We start from the raw sequence: 16,154 nt of genomic DNA, 5'->3' as shown, positions 1-16,154 counted from the left end.
TCTTGTGTCACCATTAAGCATCTAAAAAATTCCAGTTGTTTCTTCTAATCCTGAAAAAAATAGATTTGTGAGTGTTCTTACTTTTTTTCTAAAGCTATGGCTTTACAATTATTCCCTTTGGAATTTGTTCTAATAATTATCTGCTAAGAGATGCCTTTGAGTATCACCTGGAAATAGAAGGTGGTGTAGCTAGAAATGATGCTTTGTTGCTGCTTATGATTATGGGGTTGGATTAAAACATAATATTGAAAAAAACACATGTTGAAAATAAAGGTCCCGATTTTAGAGAATTCTGCACTTGTCTTGTTCAAACAGGCAAAGCCTAAAATGACATTTTTAGAACTTTCCTACATTAAGGCAATCTGGCAGTTTGCTTTTTGAGTGGTCTTCTGGTTCTCACCTTCTAACACAGTCTGATTTGCTTTGGATCCTAACACCTCCAGAAGGTGCTTGCCTAAAGAATTAGATACGAAGCATTTCACTGTTAGGAGGTTTCTGCAAAACATACATGAAGGAAGGAGAAACCCCAAGCGCTTGCGGACGTTACTCCAGCGCGGCACTTTGCAATCGTCGTCCACTGTGTTGCAGGGAAGGGATTCCCCACGTTTTCCAGGGAAAACGGGCCCTCTCGTGTCTTCAGAGGGAGCTGTGAGCCGTTGGTCTCCCTGGGAAATCTGCCCATTGGAACTTCTAAAAAGGGTTTTCTGTAAGCGCAGTCATGCCCTCACTGACCACAAGATTGGTCACGTAATGGAAATGCACATTTAGGGGTTATGCTGGTTCAAATATAGATTTAAGTGCCTAGCTTTATATCTGTGCCTTTGGGTGGACATGTTATCTTGTTTGTGTGTTCAAGGCTGGCAGCTAATAGCAGTTTTGGAAATGTATTTCAGCACGTGGGTTTCTTATGTTTTCTCCAATTAAGCTATTACACAAAATAGCGAAACCAAAAATAAATCTCCTTGTTCTCTGTTCCCTTTCGCAAGTGATGTTTTCTGTATGGTTTTGTTATGTTTCTATCAGAGTGAAAGGAATTCTTCTGCATCTTTTGTCATTCGTAGCAGCTCTCCCACGACCTGTCCCTCACCCATTCTTCAGCTCAGCTCAGCTCGGACAAGTCCTCTTGTCCCTCCTGGGCTGTGCAGAATGTCTGCAACTTGTGTAAAAACATAATAATGATAGTGTAGGGCAATTACGGCCTCAATTTGAGAGGATAATAGTGTGAGTGGTGGCTCGTGGACAGACTCTTCGCTCGGGGTGGGGTTGTGTGTTCAGTTTGTGACTCCTGGAGTTGCTGTCGCTTGCGCCCGCGCTCGGCCGTGCCGGGTGTTCAGCTGAGCGCTCACTGTCCTTGTGTTCCCTTTGCACAGCACTGCTCTCGTCGTGGTGTGAGGAGCTGGGACGGCTCTTGCTGCTTCGCCACCAGAAAAGCCGGCAGAACGATCCTCCAGGGAAGCTACCCATGCAACCCCCCATGAACTCTATGAGCTCCATGAAACCCACCCTCTCTCATAGGTGAGTGAAGCATCTACACATGGGTCCCCTGACAGAGCTTTTGACTGACACGCTTATTACCGCCCAGAGAGATAGCTACACCATTTTGCACACAGAACAGCACTATAGATAACAGGAGATCTTTAATTGCAGTTATTGCAATGCGCTATATATGTTTGGTTTCTATCTTTGCTGTTACCCAGTACATAGTGAAAAGATACATCCATCTCCAAGTCGTGTTCGGATCTAGCAAACTCACCTTTCAAACTGAAGGCTGTGCCCTAAGCAAAGAGTTCTACAACATATCTCTCACCAGGCGTTTTCCTGCTGTTCATCTAAGGGACTTTTGTTGAGGTTGAAAGCATTTCACTGACGTTCTGTTTTGTAAGTTGCATTAGAAATGCTATGCTAGAGCAAAGCAGTTGTATGCTGGACATAGCCACAAACAGCCTATTCCTTCTGTCAGGTTTGGGTCACAAAACGGTTATGTTCCTTGAGATAAAAAGGCATGAAAGGGTCCCAAGAAGAAACTAAATAGATATGAAACCTCTGATTACTGCTTTGCATGTGGAAGCAGCAGTTACATGCCTTCCTAGGTCAAGGCAGAAGCTGGAGAATAGGTACAGACAAGGTCAGACATTAATTTCATACTTTTTTGGAAGTACGTTTTCAAGTTTTACTTAGCTTCAACATCCCATTAAAGCTCACAGTAACATAAATTGGTTTTTAGGCAAAATGTTGGGTACTTTTCCTAGTAAAGGATTTATAACACCTTGATGATGAGGCTAACTGTTCATTTAGCTTCCCTATACCTAGATGTGATGATAGTACTGTGAATGAGTGATGACAGCACGCTCTGCATGCTCACGTTAGAGTGGAGTTTAAGGATTTGACTCATCTATGTACCAGTACATTCGGATCTGGGAATTCTGTTCTTGAAAACACTTTCTTTTCCCTCCTCCTCCCCTGTATTTTTGTCCTGTGTATAGGAAAATCATGGGACCTCAATGCCTTTTATTATAGTCCTTGAGAAGAAAATCATTTTCTCATGTAACTAACCTAACAGGCTTTTTAGAGTACGTGTGTTGCCCGTTTTTATAATTGCTTATGAAATGGTTGGGTATAAACATGCTTCATAAAAATAAGAAAACTTTTACCGAAGAAGATGCTGGAAGCCAGTTCTAAGTTCTGTGAGCTACCCCTCTAGCAACGTTATGTCTGTGGTGTAGCTCCTTATCTACAGCAGCTGCAGGAGCATCCTGGGGGCTTGGAACACTTGCTAACTATGGAGCTGCTTCCATGTGAGCTGCTGCCTCATCTGTAATTTGGGCCATACCTGGCTGCTTCACATGGTCTCAGGGGGTGCATTACAATGAGACATCTTGTCGCACTCTGACTGTTTTCCAGCTGTGTTCATGGATGTTTTTAATGGTCCTATAAGGCAACAGAGAAGTACGGGGTGGGGAAGAACTGAGGTTTTTTGTTTGTTTGAATAAAATAGAAGATGAAGAGCTATTAAGTGTAATCCCAATGATAAAGTTGTTTATGAAGCAACATTTGTATCTGCATTAGATTATGCTTGGGTCAAAACCTTAGTGTTAAAAGTTCACAGCATCTCAAAGCTTACCTCTACAAGGCTTTTATATGAATCCAAACCAGAAAAAAATGTATGTTGTGTATTTCCTACATGACGTTAAGGTTTCCAGCTGCTTTGTAAAAGAATGATATGTGTGGTTAGAAGAGAGCTTACACAGGTGCCTTGTGTAGATTAACAAAGGGAATATATGATATATGCCAGTTGCGGAATATTACTGGATGAGAAAAACACTTCCTCTGCAGCCAGGCTATCTTGAAGTATTTAAGACAGGGATTTTTCTGCTGTTGCTTGTAAATGAAATTACTATGAACTTAGTTATGGACTAGAATCTCATTATATTGGACACTACAGCAACACAGCCACATCGTGTCCAAGCTGAAACTCGTCTCAGCTAGTTATAATAAATTCTGACTCAAGAATGTATCACAATAAGGTGAGTCTAAGAATTCAGATTTACGGCACAGTAGACATGTACATTGGAAGGAATTCAGGATTTTTTTGTATTTTGGAAAGGTAAATTGAGTTGAGGAGAGCACTGAAGTAGACAGTTCAGCAAGGGCTCTGACAGTGATGCTGTTGGTCATACATACTTGTGGAGAGCAGGATATATGGCATATAGGGATTTGCACGCTCACACAAAATGCTGGTACAGTTAGAAACTGTTGTGTGCTGATCTGTTTTTTTAATTCAGTGTTTTTCATTAACAATAGATGATCAAGTGTTAGATCAGTCTGTGCGTTGCATACATGACACAGTATGCAGTGAAGTAGCCCTGAAGCGAGCGAGAGGATCCCGTTCTCTGTATGCTAACGCCGGGTGGGTGGTTGAGCCGTGAGCTCCTTGGGATGGATGCCGTGCTTGGCGTGTGGCAGCTGTGCCCTGTGAGCACAGTGGATGTCCCAAGGAGCAACTCGGGCCTTCTCACTGCTCAAGTCAGAGCAGTGCAGTAATAGCTCAAAGCTTTTACAGATACGTATGGCAAAATTTATTCCTGTGCTGAGGACCAGTATGAGACCTGTCTACCTCCTAAACCCTGTATAGTGTCTAATTTAAGTCCTACTTAAAGGATTTACAGGGGACTTAAGGAGAGTCTGTAGTCTTTGGGCTGGCCTTCTGCGTAGGGATGGAATTTCATGCTGTTGGACTCATAGAGAATAGTCTAACTTCTTTGTGTTATCTTTTCAAATCTGTTAATAATGTCTATAATAGCAGATAATAGTCAAGGGGGTTGACTTTTACTTAATATTTATAAGGTACTTTAAGGTGTCTGGCAAACAGTGTTACGGGAAGTACAAATTATTGTCATTTTAATGCTTTCTTTTACTTTGATCAAGTTCCCACTTAGAACTTTATTGCATTGCGTGGTGGATCTTATTGCATGTGAATCAGATTGAATCTTAGTTCTAAGGGGAACAGTTCTTGTCAAACATGATGGGAATTGCACCCAAACTCAGGTTAAGATGGATCAGACCCATCCAGATGCTAGGGGCCTTGTCATCACTTAAGTAGCTGGTAATAATGCTTATTTTGTGGATGTGAACACCTGAAAATGCACGGCTGTTTGCTGTAGTCTGGTGTGTTTTCACGGGTAGAGTTCTTTGGGTTTGTATTGTCTTCTCCCCCCTACGAATGTTGGTCTGCCCTGTTAGTTACTCGGCAGCTGTCTTGTAACTAGTGACTGAATAATGCTCATTTCTGCATAGGGCAGTCGAGATTGGTTGAAGTACAAAGATAAAGTTGTTTTAATACAGATTACTTTGTGTTAGAGGTTTTGATTAACAGTAGATCAAATTAACTAGTAATATAATAGCAGGTAGTTTACTTGTCATTATTGTTTTATGTGCAGGTAATTGCTATAAATATCATTTATTGGTTAGACTTGCTTTACAAAGGTGCCTGTTGTTAGAGCTGGCTGTGTCCCTTACCTTGCGATTTAAACATAGCTAACAGATGTCTGTATGGTATTGGTAGGAGCTCCAGGAAGAGAATTACCCTTCTGCATCTGTATCTTTACTAGATACTTCGGACCTTCTCCTGTGTGTGGTTTGTTACAAACCAATCATCCTGCTCTAACAGGCGGGTAGAAACTTTTTCCAAGTTTTTCACTACCTTTTCAGTTTTGCCATCATAGGCAGTTTTGTGCGGCAGCGCTAGTGGGTTTTACAGTGCCTGGATCGGGGAAATGGCTAAAGGGAAGGGTCGGGGCAGCGCGCAGTCCGTTAGGAGGACAAGGAGTTGTGTGTGTTCCGCACGGCGGTGTGCGGACGCGCGTCCCGTCACTGCTGCGCGTGCTCAACAGGAACAGCCTTGGCAGAAGAATCCACCACCACCACCAAGGGGAAAAATCAGATTGGTTCTAAGTCTTTTCATCTTATTGTCTGTGAAATTGCAAAATAAATGTAATTAAGCACTGAACAGACGGTAAATCCTAATCTAAGAGAATATACCCAGTAAAGCAACCTATATTACTCCAGATTTTGCAAGAGTAGTCTCTTATGTCTTCTGTCCTTCAAACCAAGGAGAAGGGTTAAAATCCACCACCAGGAGGAGGGGAGAGAAAAAAAAAAAAAAGGAAAAGTTCAGAATCAACAAAAATCCTGAAAAAAGCACTGCATAAAGGAAAACCAGCACAAAGCTTATTCAGAAGAGTGTTAAGTAAGGCCAGCTCCATAGGCTATAAGCATAGTAAAGACAAAATCGTGATGACTTGAGAATACTTTCCCAAGGCTCTCTGTCCACCTTACCCACTGTTAGTATTAGATTCAGCATACGCTGTTTTAGGGGGAAGAAGCGAAGGGAAAGCTTGAAAGAACATTGGAGCAAAAAGCTCCAAGATTGGTACTCTCTAGTGGAAAACTGTGTGAAACCACTAGGCTTTAGTAATTATACTTGGATCCCTTTTATGAAAAAGCTTTGCATTTCATTTTAGGCGGGGTAATTTCGTGGTAAGTCCTTGTGGCAAAAGGAGAGGCCAAGAGACATAAACTCTGAAAACAATAATGGGCAGTTTAAATTCTCATCTACTATATATTCTTCATGTGCTGTGTCAGAGGTTTAGGGTAAGGATGATCTTTTGACCATACTGTGTGTACAGCGCCTTGCACATGTGTGAAAACAGGGCTTCTGTACTGATTACAGAGTCAGGGTACTGCTGCAGTAGGTACCACAAACTGCTAATATACTTTGAGTTGTTGTCTAGTACATGTAAGTGTGATATATGCTTTTTTGTTTTTCTTTGCTTGTTTTGTTTTCTCTAAACTTTGTATATAATAGATAAAAAGTTTACGGTCAGTCTTTTGAAATTTTGTTTTTATCAAAAAGTATCAGCTAATATTTTAAAAATCACAATAAGGACCAGGCAAATACTGTTTAAAGTATGTTTTCTGACTGAAGCAAAATCAGCCTTCTCAGGCTTTGCACTGTCTATAACAGTTTTTAAAATATAATAACTAGCATTTTTGGAAAAGCAATTTTCACCCTAGTGCTTGGGGTATATTAAACAGTCAATTTGTCAAGATGTCTAATTGACAGTAATTTACTATGTTTAGCGATGACCACAGTAGTATAATGCTGTTTACATGAGGGCTACTCTTAAAAGCAGATGATATGTGCTGCGTCCTGGTGATTTTGCACTTCCAGTGTGTCAGGAAGGCTCCCTCTGTCCCTTGTGCTCGGGGAAACCACCACATGGGCAATGGCATCGGCGTTCAAAATCATTCAGCTGTGGCCACATCCCTAGTTCTTACCAGTTTTGACTGTCAGCATGATAACGGGGTGGTGACACTGAGAGCTCCACTTGAGCTTGCTCTTTGATGCAAAACTCATTAAAGCCGTTGGGAGGCTGCTAAGTGAGCTGAGCACCGTGGGGTCGGGAACATCAGACGCGAGTCAGCAGGGCTCCCTAATCGCGGCAGCGCCAGCCCCGAGTGGGAGGTTGGACTTTCCCTCCCAGGCGCGCGGGGCGTCCGCGCCGCGAGCGCCAAGGGACGTGGGCCCCGCGCAGGCCGCCCGCGCTCGCACGTCTCCGCGGAGCCGAGGGGCTCAATCTCTGGCATAAATGGTGTCAAATGCATTTGTTCCTTTGGATTTCGCGAGTGTTTGATTTTGTGGTAATTTGGCAACGCTAACACAGATGTGTTGTGTGGCATTTTGGGTGGATTTTTTAAAATTTTTGCCTGGAGCCTCATATTTCCTGCACAGATATCTGTAATACATTCATTTAGATGAAAATACAACAGCATTCCCTTGTAAAAAAAAAACAATGCCAGAAGGGCTAGATTCCCGGTACGAGTCTGCAGTTTTCCCATGCTCCGGAGGCTCCCGGTCTCCCGGCGGGGAGGGAGGGAGGCAGGCGCTGCTCCGTGCGGGGAGGGAGAGCTCTCCCGGCGCCTCTCCTGCCGGGCAGCCTTGCGGGAAGCCTCCCCGCGAGCTGCCCCGCGGAGCGCTCGCGCGACGGGGCAGCGCAGCCGCGCGGAGCGGCGCTCCCGTTGGCGACATGCGCGGGGCGCCGCGTCCCGCTCCCGCAGCGGCCCCGGCTGCGCGTGGCACCTGCCCCGCCGCCCGCGCCGCTCCCGCTGCTCCCGGCCCCGGGAACAAAAGGAGTCCGTGGCTGCCATGATCTGCGGGTAGCGCGCGCGTGCGGGCGATGCGAGCGGCGGGCGGCCGCGGGGGCCCGCGCGCGCCCATCTCCGCGGCGGCGGGCGCCGCGCTCCGCGCCGAGCAGGGGCCGTCGCGTGCGGAGGCGCAGGTACCTTGATGGGGCCGAGCAGGACGGCTGCCTGGCGGCGGGGGGAGAGCAGGAGCTGCGCTTGCATGCCGGCACACGTGAGCCGCCGCAGACATGGACGGAGCCGGGCTGTGCTGAGCCGTGCGGGGACGGGTAGCCCGCGCTGCTCCGGCTGAGGGCACGCACAGGATAATCCCGGCGTTTTGGAGAAGGTAACAGGTGGCATGTTAATCACAGGGCCGTTACCGGCGGGTTTTTGTGGTGGTGGTGTGGGCTGTAGCAGCGCATGGCATGGTCTCCTTGTGTGACAATAGAGCTGGGTGTGATGCTTTAATCTTTTCCCTTTGATCAGAGGAATGCCGTAGTCCCGTGGTGCCACCCGGCGCTGGCCCCGCGGCCGCAGCCAGAGAGGGGTCTGGGCAGTTCTGCCTCTTGCCAACACAGCGGCGGTCGTCCCTTCCACACGGGCAGCAAGAAGTTGCGTGGTCTCGGTGTCCTTGCGTGCGCGCACACGTGTGTGCACATACGTGAAAGCGATCCCATCACAGCGCCGTGCGTGTGGAGGGGGGCTGGCAGGTTCGGAGACGTCGGTGTTCGCTGAGCTATACGGCCTGCCACGTCCTGTGCTCGCAGGGCTGGGTTCTGGCGCCCAGGTGCTGCCGCGCGGCGTTGGCAGGCGCACCTTGCGCAGCGTGAGGGTGCGAAGCAGTGGCGCGCGCGTCGCAGCCCGTGGGGACTGCGGGGCTCCCCCGTAGCGCCCGGCTCCCGCGGCCCCCAGGCCCTGCCTGGGCTCGCGGAGGCGCCCGGTGCCGCCCGCTGCGGCGCCGTTAGCTCTGCGGCGCCCGTTTCTGCGCCGGCGGCTCCACGCTGTGCGGGCAGGTGCACGAGTGAACGGGCACTGGTGGACACAGAGACGCGAGGCCACGGTGATAGCCCCCTGCTGCACCAGGCTGTCTGTGCTACCTGCAAGCACAGTGAAGTGTAGGCTTCTGTCACCTTGTGACTGTTGCCCACACCTAGGACAGTCTCGGAATGTTTTCATTTTCACAGGCGGCTTTTATCCCCAAACAGCCTTCTTTCCGTTTGCGAGAAGGAAGAAATCCCCAAGCACTTGCACTCTGCCCCTTCAGTTTGCGTTGCTGGTGGCCAGGCACGGGTGATGGTCAGTACTGACACGAGGCTGGAGGTGCTTTTCCCTTCGCCAGGAAGGGCTAAATGCAGGTGCCCTCTGCTTTTGGTGTGGGGCCAAGGAAAGCTCTGCAAAGTGTTGGAGACCCATATTCTTCTGCTTGGAAAGGCTGGAGGCGCCTGACAGGCTGGAGAGATTTGGAGGATGTAATTTGGGAGGGTTGCGTATTGTCTCTGTAAGACATGAATGTTTGGGGTCATGGCATTGAGCAGTGGATGGCAGTGAAAATATTTTACAAAACACTTGCGAAGTAGCTTTTGTAACGTTTGCAGCACATAAATGCACCTCGTCATTTCAGCGGGACCCTCTTTAATATATTGTTTAGTGAATTACTCAGTAGAGCCCCAATTTATGCCAATGGCCTTTGAACTTGTACAAATCACACTACATATAGGCCTGAATTTGAGGAAGAGATGCATCGCTTAGGGCTTCTCTACTCAAAAGTAAATTATTGGAGCTTATCTAAAGCCAGTATTAGTATCTGTGCGTACTACACTACCCTCGCTTTTTTCCTCTCATTTTTAGTATCTGCACCTGTACATAAAATCAGCATTTAGTTTCCTTTGGAGGGGGCGATATACAGAGATTGTTGTGTGTTGTCTTTATGATACCTCTTAATGTTTCTTTGCTGGCTGTCGGAGATGCTCGTAGCCTTTCTCCACTGTTGTTTCCTTGCTCTGCCATGTTCCTCTTTGCACATGGAATGAGTTGTATAGGGTGGTTTCTATAGCCTATACAAAAACACATCACAAAAGGCCATAACTTAGTTAAATTTTGTGAGATAAGAAACTTGTTGATAGTAATGCTTTTTACTACATATGAGTGAAACCAGGAGCTTGTTAAAAGTATTGCAACTTAAACTAGTTTCAAGGGTTTAAATGCAAACATGTTGGCCAAACACTGTGGGCATATGAAGATGGTTTTGTTCCCTTGAGAAAATTTGCAAAGAAAAATGAGAAGTCAGTTGCTTCCTTTTAAAGGTCTGGGGATGTGTTAAAAATGAAACAAAACAAAATCGGGTATCTGAAATGTTTTTGATTGCCAGTAAACAGAAACAAAATTTTAGTTTTCTGCTGTTAACGTTATTTTTTCAAAGTAGTAGTTAGGATCGAGTTTATTTTCAGGAGAAATTTGACCATAAATAAATAAAATTGTAAAAATCCATTTGAATAGTTATTTAGGAATATATTATAAGAGACTCCTAGCTTATTAAAATGGAGGAAAATCAAAAAGCTGAAGTCCTTCCTGGAACATTTTAGCATCGCAGGAAGTTGCTAGCAGTGTTATATTTTTTAGGAAGTTGTTAGGTTTCATTTATACTGGTAAGAGAAGTACAGCAATGTGGTGCTGTTAAGCCTATTCCGTAACATGAACACACTGAAAAAGCTGTTTCAATTCAATGTATGCAGTGCACCATGCAAAAGAGTCTTAAGTAATCATATGCTAAAATAAGGGCATAGTGGAGTCCTAATCAAGAAGGATTGCTGACTGAACCCACGTCGTTTATTAAAGCTACGTGAGTGGTGTTCACCCAAGCAAAGCAGAGTAAGCTTGGATGGACGTGAGTGTAGAAGTGCAGCACGTGCCCAGGTGCTGGAGTTAGTGAGGGTGCAATGTCTCAGCTTGGTATTTGGGACCTCCTGATGTTTGGTGGATTCTTGGGGTCGAAAGCAGGGAGGGAGAGGAGGAGCCAGGAGTCTCGTTTGGTGGCATGTTGGCTGCAGCTCGCAGAGGCTCCAGCCAGGAATCCAGCGGCAGGGCTGTAAGCTGCAGGTTGTCGGTCCCAGCTGGGCCTCTCTGAGCCCTTGTGGTTTCCGACCTCGCGTGGCTGTAGAGGCACCAGGCCTGGCTGAGGCTCGGGGTGCTCCCCTCGCTGGGCGCGTGTCCGCACGTGCTGGAGAAGGGGCAGTCAGTGCCACCCTGCTCCCTGCCAGCTCCAGCCGCTGCCCCCCGGGGTAGTGCTGGTGTGCCTGGGAGGTTTAAGGCACTCGCCACGAGTGTCAGCTACCGCTTTAAGCCGCTGCACCTCGGCGGAGTTTAGAAGCATTGAAGATGCCTCCAAAGCTGCAGAGCTGGCTTGAGCGCGAAGGGCAGGAAGCAGCGAGCGAGGCCCCGCGCGTGGAGCTGCTGCCGGCGCTCGCAGGGGCCGGCTGCCCGCGCTGCCGCGGCACGCGAGAGCCCGGCCGCGCTTACACCGGAGAGCTGCTTCGTAAGTGCCACGCTTTAGTCACCTGCCCTTCCCAACAAGCGATGTGGAAAATGATCAGACAAGGTATGAGTTCAGTCCTTGCCCTCCTCCGCAATATGTAAATCATCCGCGCGGGAAGGGGCAGGCCTCGTGAAATGACCCAAATCGCTTCCTCCTCACTCGCCAAAGACACCGGAGCACAGCATCACGCGTGCCTGCGATAGCACTAGTGACACCTGTAGCTTCAGTTATGTGGACGTGCTTTAAATAAGGCTTTTCTGAATAATGCTGAGAATCGTGTATGAATTACAGCAATTCTCTAGTTGAAATATGCCATATGTAACACACTTTTTATTAAGCATCTTTTAATATAATTAGCTGATAGTGCGTTTGACATGAAATCCCTAACTATCCCAAAGAAACCGGACATCTGGTTGCTTCTGCTTCTCTAGTAGTGGGACTTAGAGAAGCTGTTTAGGCCAAAATGGTAACTTACTTCTCTAACATTAGAGATGTATGACCAGTGGTTTTAGTGCGTTTGCCAGCAGCTAAGAAATCCTTCCTTCTTATTCCTTGATTGCAGTTTCACTACATCCAAATTTGAGAAGTAATTTCCTTTCATCTCTTCCTCTTTGCTCTGTGTCTTCCTCTGCTGTGTGGCCTTTACTGCAGACCAGTAGTAGGTATAGGTTCATTAACACTATTATAAATATAGTCAATACTCTTTTAGTGGACTCCAGCTGAGCCCAAACTGACTCACTGCCCTCCAGGGTGTAATCAGAGACTTAATTACCCTTGTAGTGCTCAACAGGAGCAGCGTTGTGGGCAGTGTTCCTCTTTGCCTTGGAAGGAGGAGGATCCTTCCTCTACTGGCTGCCATTTTCGAGCTTCAAGGAAGGGATTTGAGATGGGTCTGCAGCTGTGTAATAACTGAAGATAAAGCAGGTCTTTTGCAATGACAATTGGGTTGAACCCCTTTCAATACAGTATTCTCATGGGTTTTCCTTGGATGTTGAAAGTATTCCTCCTTTTCTGAGGACGGAAATGTAACTTGAAAGAGGGAAAAAGAGGAGGGACAAGCCATCCTTCAGTTAGGTGGCGTGTGTTTCAGTGTTTCATCTCTCTTCAAACCACAGGAGCGATCTGAACGGCAGCTCCTGCCCGCATTGGTGTGGCGAAAGTCACGGTCCGCCCTGTGCACCATGGGTGAGGGGCTGGAGCACTGTGTTGTTTGGCAAACCAACTGAATTCCACGTTTTTCTCGTTGCAGTAATTGCTGTGAAACTTGTGTGGAAAGAGATCTAGCTCAGGAATGGTATGGTCGGGTGTATGGTTGATGTTCTACAAGACGCCCCTGTCAGTATTTCAGTGTTGCTGTAATTTCTCATACTAATGTTGTCTTGGATTTAAAGCTAGATGCTATGCTGGATAATGCAGCAGTCGTGTATTCAGTGCTTGATGGTCTCTTCTGGCTTTCATGTATTATGCTGTGTACTCTATTCTGGAGACTTGTCGTGTCAACACTGTGGCTTCTAGAGAGGTCTCCCATTTCAGCAGTTTTGTAGCAGGGTATAAAGTGATTTACTCTCTGAGATTTAATCTTGAGAGCCTCATGCAGCTTTCCACCACTCAGTGCTGTGAGTTTCTAGCTGGAAAGTATGGGTGAATAATATATAAATTCTCTCCTATAGGAGAGTTAGTGGGTAAGAGAGCCTACTTGGAGGCAAAGAGAAGAAATAGATACAACTTTTTAACAGTAGGTTAAGACATCACTAGCTCCAAGTGTGATTATGGATACATCCCATATGGGGTATGTTCATTAGGAGGATCTTCAGTGACTTAGTGGTTTGGTCCCTTTCTGTCGTTACCCTCCTTATTTACTGGAACACTTGTGAAATATTTGCCTTGCCCCGCTGGGGGCTATTACCTGTCCCGAGGAAATCAGTGGGGAATACAGAGCCATGGCAGCACTGATCCCCTTAACTGCTTGTGTCACGGCGAGAGCTTCCTTGCAGTCAGCCACCTCTGTAAGTAAACACTCAGGCATGCTATAAATATCTAAAACCAACAACAACAGAAACAAACAAAAAAACAAACCCACAGAACAGACATCATCAAAAAGAGTTGGAGAAGGAGGCAAAGTAGGAGGCATCATTCAGAGCAGAGTCACAAATTCTGGGTTAGTCATCACTTGTCTCCACAGCGATGAAGGGACTTGCTTAAACATTGCATCACTTGCAAATATTAGGCACTGAAGCCATCGTCTGAGCCTTTAAACGAGATTATGAAGATTGTTAGCCTTTCAAGAGAAAAAATGTTAAAAGACAAAGGGACTAAGCAGACTTACTGATTGCAATGTGTGAAATACATCCTTATTCACCCTTGATTCTATTTAGATGCTGTCAAGGTAAACGTTACATGTCAAGCATCTTACGTAGAATTACTGCTTTCCATTCATTTTCCCTAATTATTTGTTAAGGGAAAATATTTGTTTCTCTAATATAATTCATTATAATTTTTTAATGATTTCATTATTATGTAATTCAATTTGACTATTTTGAAACAAACTGGTCAGTTTAAATTCGTAGTTACACTCCAATACAGTGCTGCTAAGGAATTAAGCATTAAGGATTTGGTCTGAAATTTGCTAGTGGTTTGTAAAATGTATTTGTTACCTCCTTTAACTTAGGCCTTGCTGTTGCAATGGTTAGACTGGCAGTCACTGGGGACACAGGCAGGTTTTAGTGCACATGCAAGCAGTGTTTCATGCCGTGCCCTTCCTGTTGGTACGCGATCTGCACTAGGTGCATGGCAGGAGGAGCGGGTCCCGCGCGCGGTGCTAGCCCTGTGTACCTACATACACACAGATAAAAGTAAATTCACAGATTAATACTGTGAGAACCAGCAAATGTCAGTGAGATATATATTACAGTTAGGAGCTTAACAGTTACCTTCACTGGGTTTAGCATATTTAGCATGAATTATATTGGGTATACGTGTTGTTTTAATTTGAAATACATAGCCTATGTTCACTTTGCAATCACCAAAGCTTTCATATGAAAAGAACTCTGAGACATCTTTGCTTGTGTCTGTGGACAAAGCTAATGGAAAAACCCAGACCTCTCATCCACATATTTATCTGAAAGATATGTTGTATATCTGCAGCTGATTTTCTAGAATGCTGATTAGCTAATACTGTTCTTGGCATGCAGCTTATCCATCGTGTGGTAGAACGCCATCTGAATTTCAATTTAGTTTTCCAAATGATGTTGAACTGCTATTCCTTTAAGGCTCTTCTGGCCATTTGGGGACCCGGTGCAGACAGTTGAGCTGCAGTCTAGTCTCAAAATCTAATTGAATTGATATGAGGCAGCTGAAGCAGTGATTGCTGAAGAGCTTGAGATGGATTGCAAAAAAACCCCCAAGTGATCCTGAGCAACTTGCATAGTGTTCTTGTCTGAAAGTCTACCTATGTGCTTATTTTCACTGTGACTGGTAGCAGAGCTCTGTGGTAAAATTCCTATATCTGGATATATTTTCTCTATCCTTAAGTCAAGGACCTCATTAATTCTGTCTTGTTTCATATGGTCGCATTGCTATTAATAAACAAAAAAAAGGAACAGCAAGTCTTTAAAAGTACTAGGCTCATAATTTAAAAAAAAAAAAAAGAAAGAAAGAAAAAGGAGTAAGGTAATGCCTGATGTTAATCCCCTTTTGCCCACTAGCAACTTCCCACTATTTCAACTTCTGAAACCTCACCCTCTCTCTCACACCTTTGTTTTTACAGTGATGGGTCTTTCCCTTATGATTCTGTTCCTTGGCAGCAAAATACCAACCAGCCACCAGGTTCTTTATCCGTGGTCACCACAGTATGGGGTGTGACTAATACCTCTCAAAGCCAGGTAAGCTTTGGTTTGTGCTCCCTCTCCCCCAGGTGTGCATAGAGAGTCATGTTTGCAAACTTAGAAGTTTTTTTGGAAAACACCTGTGTGCTCGGGAACGTTGGCTGAGCTCTGCTTGTCAGGCATGCTGTGTTTTCTCCAGCTATTTTTGCTTTTGTGGTCGCAGGAGATCTGCCAGAGCTTGACTCAGTGACTGCATGGTTTTAGCCCTGCATGGTTTTAACACTAAAAGCATGGCTTGGGAGAATCTCCAACTTCTTGGGAATTTCAGGTGGCATTTGAAGAGCTCTTCCCATAAAACTAGTTTTTCCAGCTAGATTCACAACACTGCAGTTGCTGTCATTTTTACCCAGGGTTGTGTCATACCAGCAGTGGGCTTTGAAATCCTCTGCCAACTCCACCTCAACACTGAGACTCCAGCTACCGGCTAGAGGCTTGTGCCATTCTCCGACCCTCCTGTTAATAGTTCCTTACTTTGCAAGAAAGATTTCAGTATGCATTGGAGCAAAAGCATGATCTCCTGCCTTCCAGATGAGAGCCGTATTAATTGGATTTTCATTCTGTTCTCTCTGTCCTTACCTCTCTTTTTCTTCTCCAATGCATATTGAATTATGCTATGAAAAGAGAAGCAGCTTTAGCAAAAGAGACTTTCGCCAATTATGAGTGATAGTCTGCCCTCCAAGGGATGTGGCACAAATCATGCTCTCAGACACTGGATCCTTTTCTTATTCCATGGATGAAGTGCTGCTCTTACACCATGAATGAAACACATCACCATGTATTATGTCTGCAAACAGAACATAAATATAACCTGACTGCTCCACTTTTCTTTTCTCCATATTGAGCATCAGTAGATTCCATATGAGTTTTTTTTTCTAGTTTATTTTTCCCTTTTGTCTAGGAAAAAATATTCTGATATTAAAAAAAAAAAGATAATTTAATTGTGGATTGAGCCATTTAAAACATAGAAGACATTATTTTGGGGCCAAGTCACATAGACAGCCGCATGAGATTTACATGAGTACTGGTTGTAAGAAAAACTTTGTTCAAAAAATAAA

At 45.3% G+C, this 16,154-nt stretch overlaps 1 protein-coding gene across 3 annotated transcripts in view; it reads left to right on the top strand.

Moving 5' to 3' along the window:
• The window catches only part of ZMIZ1 (zinc finger MIZ-type containing 1), a 249,833-nt gene that overhangs the window by 204,430 nt on the left and 29,249 nt on the right, over positions 1 to 16,154 (top strand). For all 3 annotated transcript variants that reach the window (XM_088526383.1, XM_088526384.1, XM_088526382.1), the window contains exons 6-7: positions 1,371 to 1,515; positions 14,982 to 15,096. In XM_088526383.1, the coding sequence (XP_088382509.1) occupies positions 1,371 to 1,515; positions 14,982 to 15,096 (260 nt within the window). The remainder of the gene's footprint in view (positions 1 to 1,370; positions 1,516 to 14,981; positions 15,097 to 16,154) is intronic.

The sequence above is a fragment of the Tinamus guttatus genome, unplaced genomic scaffold, assembly GCF_059628265.1.
Source record: "Tinamus guttatus ecotype Peru unplaced genomic scaffold, ASM5962826v1 Tinamus_guttatus_pri_ptg000246l, whole genome shotgun sequence".
NCBI lineage: Eukaryota > Metazoa > Chordata > Aves > Tinamiformes > Tinamidae > Tinamus > Tinamus guttatus.
Note: the sequence above shows the minus strand (reverse complement) of the source record. Positions and strands in the feature narration are given on the sequence as shown.